Source organism: Lactuca sativa, chromosome 2 (assembly GCF_002870075.4).
Source record: "Lactuca sativa cultivar Salinas chromosome 2, Lsat_Salinas_v11, whole genome shotgun sequence".
NCBI lineage: Eukaryota > Viridiplantae > Streptophyta > Magnoliopsida > Asterales > Asteraceae > Lactuca > Lactuca sativa.
Genome location: NC_056624.2, coordinates 118,830,435 through 118,834,385, shown reverse-complemented (window position 1 = coordinate 118,834,385; position 3,951 = coordinate 118,830,435). Strand labels below are relative to the sequence as shown.

Sequence of the window (3,951 nt, the reverse complement as noted above, 5' to 3'; positions counted from 1 at the left end):
TATGAGTTTCGCTATGAATATTCGTTAGAATTTTTTATGCCATAAAACTAACGTTTTAAGGAACTACCTTAAAATGATGTTACAAGTTTTATTTCCTTTTTTGACGGATTAATACAACGTATCAAACCTAATTTATGCAACTTTCGTGATTTTGTTACTAGACAATGACTATAACTTTTTACATGAAGTTTAATTCAATTCTCAAATCGCAACGTATTAAATATTATCTTCAATATATGAAACAAAATGAAGAACACTAATACACTTTGATGAAACATTCAAAAAATTTCAATATATGAAACAAACCGAATGCGAAAGAAAATGTTCTTACACAATTTTGGTGTCTTTTTTGTGAAGAAAAAAACTTTAGTGTCTCGCATAATAATCATTAAATGGTTATAAATGACGACATATATAATTAAAGTAAAACAAAATATTCACCAATCCCCTCTTATTCCCCACCACCAACACCAAAAGCAAATTAAAAAAACAAAGGCAAAGAAATAAAAAGTCATAAAACTTCAGGGGTGTAAAATGTAATTTCATAAACATCCGTTGGCCTATTAAAACCCTTCCCCCATTTCCGAAAACCTCGAACCACCACCACCACCTCCTCCTCCTCTATCTATCTGGGATCACCACTTTGATCCTACAATCTCAGCCATGGATCCCGTTAACGTTTGGGGAAACACCGCCTTGGACGCCGCCGATCCAGAAATCTTTGACCTAATTGAAAAAGAAAAACGCCGACAGTGCCGTGGTATCGAACTCATAGCCTCTGAAAACTTCACCTCCTTCGCCGTTATCCAAGCTCTCGGCAGCGCCCTAACCAACAAATACTCCGAGGGCATGCCCGGAAACCGTTACTACGGTGGCAACGAGTACATCGACCAAATCGAGAACCTCTGCCGTAGTCGCGCCCTACAAGCCTACCGTCTAGATCCCACCAAATGGGGCGTCAATGTTCAGCCCTACTCCGGATCTCCGGCTAATTTCGCGGCATACACCGCACTTTTGAACCCACACGACCGTATCATGGGTCTAGATTTACCATCAGGTGGTCACTTGACTCATGGTTACTACACTTCCGGCGGGAAGAAGATCTCCGCTACCTCGATTTACTTCGAGAGTTTGCCGTATAAGGTGAATTCAACTACTGGGTTTATCGATTACGAAAAGATGGAGGAGAAGGCCTTGGACTTCAGACCTAAATTGATCATCTGTGGTGGAAGTGCTTACCCTAGGGATTGGGATTACAAGACGATTAGAGCTATTGCTGATAAGTGTGGTGCCCTTATGCTATGCGACATGGCACATATCAGTGGTCTTGTTGCTGCTCAGGTACGCATTTCTCTCTCCCTGATCCATAATTGTCTTAATTGCTCATTAGATCTTGGTTTCTACTTCCTTTTGAAATTCTAGATCCACATTTGAACATTAAGATGCCAATTTTATAGATACACTACCATCCATGATCTCGGAAATTGAATAAGAACAGGGTGATGCATTTGAGATTGAACATCTTATCCATAAGATCCACATTCAGGATCCAAAATTGATTCAGATCTATAGATTTAGAATATAAATCAATCAAATTTAGATTTTTTTTTCTTTGAATCTTTGATAGGAAGCTGCGGATCCATTTGAGTACTGTGATGTGGTAACAACCACCACCCACAAGAGTCTCAGGGGACCAAGAGCTGGTATGATCTTCTACCGAAAGGGCCCAAAACCACCAAAGAAAGGTCAACCAGAAGATGCAGTTTATGATTTCGAAGACAAGATCAACTTTGCTGTGTTCCCAGCTCTTCAGGGTGGACCTCACAACCACCAGATCGGTGCCCTAGCTGTTGCTTTGAAACAAGTCATGACACCTGGCTTCAAAGCTTATGCTAAACAAGTTAGAGCCAATGCTGTTGCCCTTGGTAAATTCTTGATGAGCAAAGACTACAAACTTGTCACTGGTGGAACTGAAAACCATCTTGTGTTGTGGGATCTTCGTCCTCTTGGTTTGACTGGTAAGGACATATTCGTCATTTTTCTCATACCATGATCTTTATAGTCAATTATAGATTCAATATTATATGTTTTGGTCTTTATAGGCAACAAAGTGGAGAAACTTTGTGATCTTGCAAACATCACTGTGAACAAAAATGCTGTGTTTGGTGATAGCAGTGCCTTAGCTCCTGGAGGTGTTCGTATTGGTATGCTTTTTTATTTCCCAAATCTTTACTCCTTTTTTGTGTATTTTTAAAATATGTTTATTGGAATTTAAAATTGTCGGTTTGATTTTTTGGTTTTTAGAGAAACTTTATTTTTAGGTTTGGTTTTGTTTTTTCTATATAAAATCCTAAAAATTGAGCCGAATTACACTAAATCTAGGCCAAAAGTGTAAATTTTGGACCAAATTTGTAATAAATTTCGAAATTTGGGCAAAAAGTGTAAATTTTGGATCAAATTTGTAGTAAAATTTGAAATTTGGGCCAAAAGTGTAAATTTTGGACCAAATTTGTAATAAAATTTTGAATTTGGGTCAAAAGTGTAAGTTTTGGACTAAATTTGTAATAAAATTTGAAATTTGGGCCAAAAGTGTAAATTTTGGATCAAATTTGTAATAAAATTTAGAATCTGGGCCAAAAGTGTAATTTGTGTTTTCTAATGGTGTTTAAATAGGGACGCCCGCGATGACATCAAGGGGACTTGTGGAGAAAGACTTTGAGCAAATCGGAGAGTTTCTTCATCGTGCAATTCAAATCACTTTGAACATCCAAAAGGAATTTGGAAAATTGTTGAAGGATTTCAACAAGGGATTAACAAACAACAAAGAGATTGAAGCATTGAAAGCTGACGTGGAGAAGTTTTCTGGCTCTTTTGACATGCCCGGGTTCTCATTGGCTGACATGAAGTACAAGGATTAAGCCATATTGAAGAAGAAGAAGAAGAAGAAGAAGAAGAAGAAGATGGAGATTAAATGAATGTTGTTTGTCTTGTTATTACTATTAGTAACACTTTTCTGTTTTTTTCTTTTTTGAAGATTTAAAAGAATATTTTATTAAAAATGTATGTTTTGGTTGGAAGACAAAATAAGGTCTCACATGTTAGCCACTTCCACTTGTAGATTTTCTTTTCTTTTGTTTTTTTGTCTTTTGGATTTAGCATGAAAGAAAAATATTGAATTGTGTTTTACTTTGGTTGAAGTATACCATTTACATTACTTCATGTATTCTCTTCTTTTATACCATCTACATGACATCTTTCCCGATAACATTCGATTATTTTTTAACACCTAAGGAAACATTACACTCGAAACAAATTGTGGACATGACTCGAGCAAATATTTAATATCGACACGAGAGACATGTTTGTGTAAAACAACGATAATCTATGAAAACAAAGCGTCAATAATGTTATAATCTGGTAAGTCGTACTACCCTTAGATGAGATGTAATAAAACATTGGAACAATGCAAAAAACGGATATGATTTTTGGTTTCAAAAAATTATCAAGATAGTGTCATCGATAAGTAACATTTTGATCGGTATACATGGTTAATCGAGTGTGAAAACATACTCTCTTGGTTGATGATCAGGAACGGTTCCACTATAGTGTCCATAGTGGCACATACAACCCCTGTTTTTTTTTTTGGATACAGTGTAAAATTTTTCGTTTTTTCTAATTACACCATTGCGTAAAAAAAATTATGCCATTGCGTAAAATAAATTGTGTCCGTCCCTGATGATTCTTCTACAGCTTGGAATAACCTGGTTCTGATCAAGGTTAATGTCTAAGCATGGAAAATCAAGTTGAATAAGATCCCGATCAAGTACACACTTGACAAACGAGGCATTTATGTAGATTCCCTTCTATGTCTCTTATGTGATTCGGCTACTGAGATGGTTGATCACACGTTCTTGACATGTCCGTTTGCGATTGCTATTTGGTAGTAGTTAG

The 3,951-nt window shown here is 36.4% G+C and overlaps 1 protein-coding gene across 1 annotated transcript; it reads left to right on the top strand.

The window, feature by feature from the left end:
- Window positions 1-586: 586 nt before the first annotated feature.
- On the top strand, window positions 587-3,186 carry LOC111905148 (serine hydroxymethyltransferase 4). The gene is made up of 4 exons (XM_023900819.3): window positions 587-1,341; window positions 1,628-2,018; window positions 2,103-2,204; window positions 2,674-3,186. Exons 1-4 carry the CDS (start codon window positions 664-666, stop codon window positions 2,916-2,918), a joined length of 1,416 nt encoding a protein of 471 aa, XP_023756587.1. The 5' UTR covers window positions 587-663; the 3' UTR covers window positions 2,919-3,186.
- Window positions 3,187-3,951: the final 765 nt, after the last annotated feature.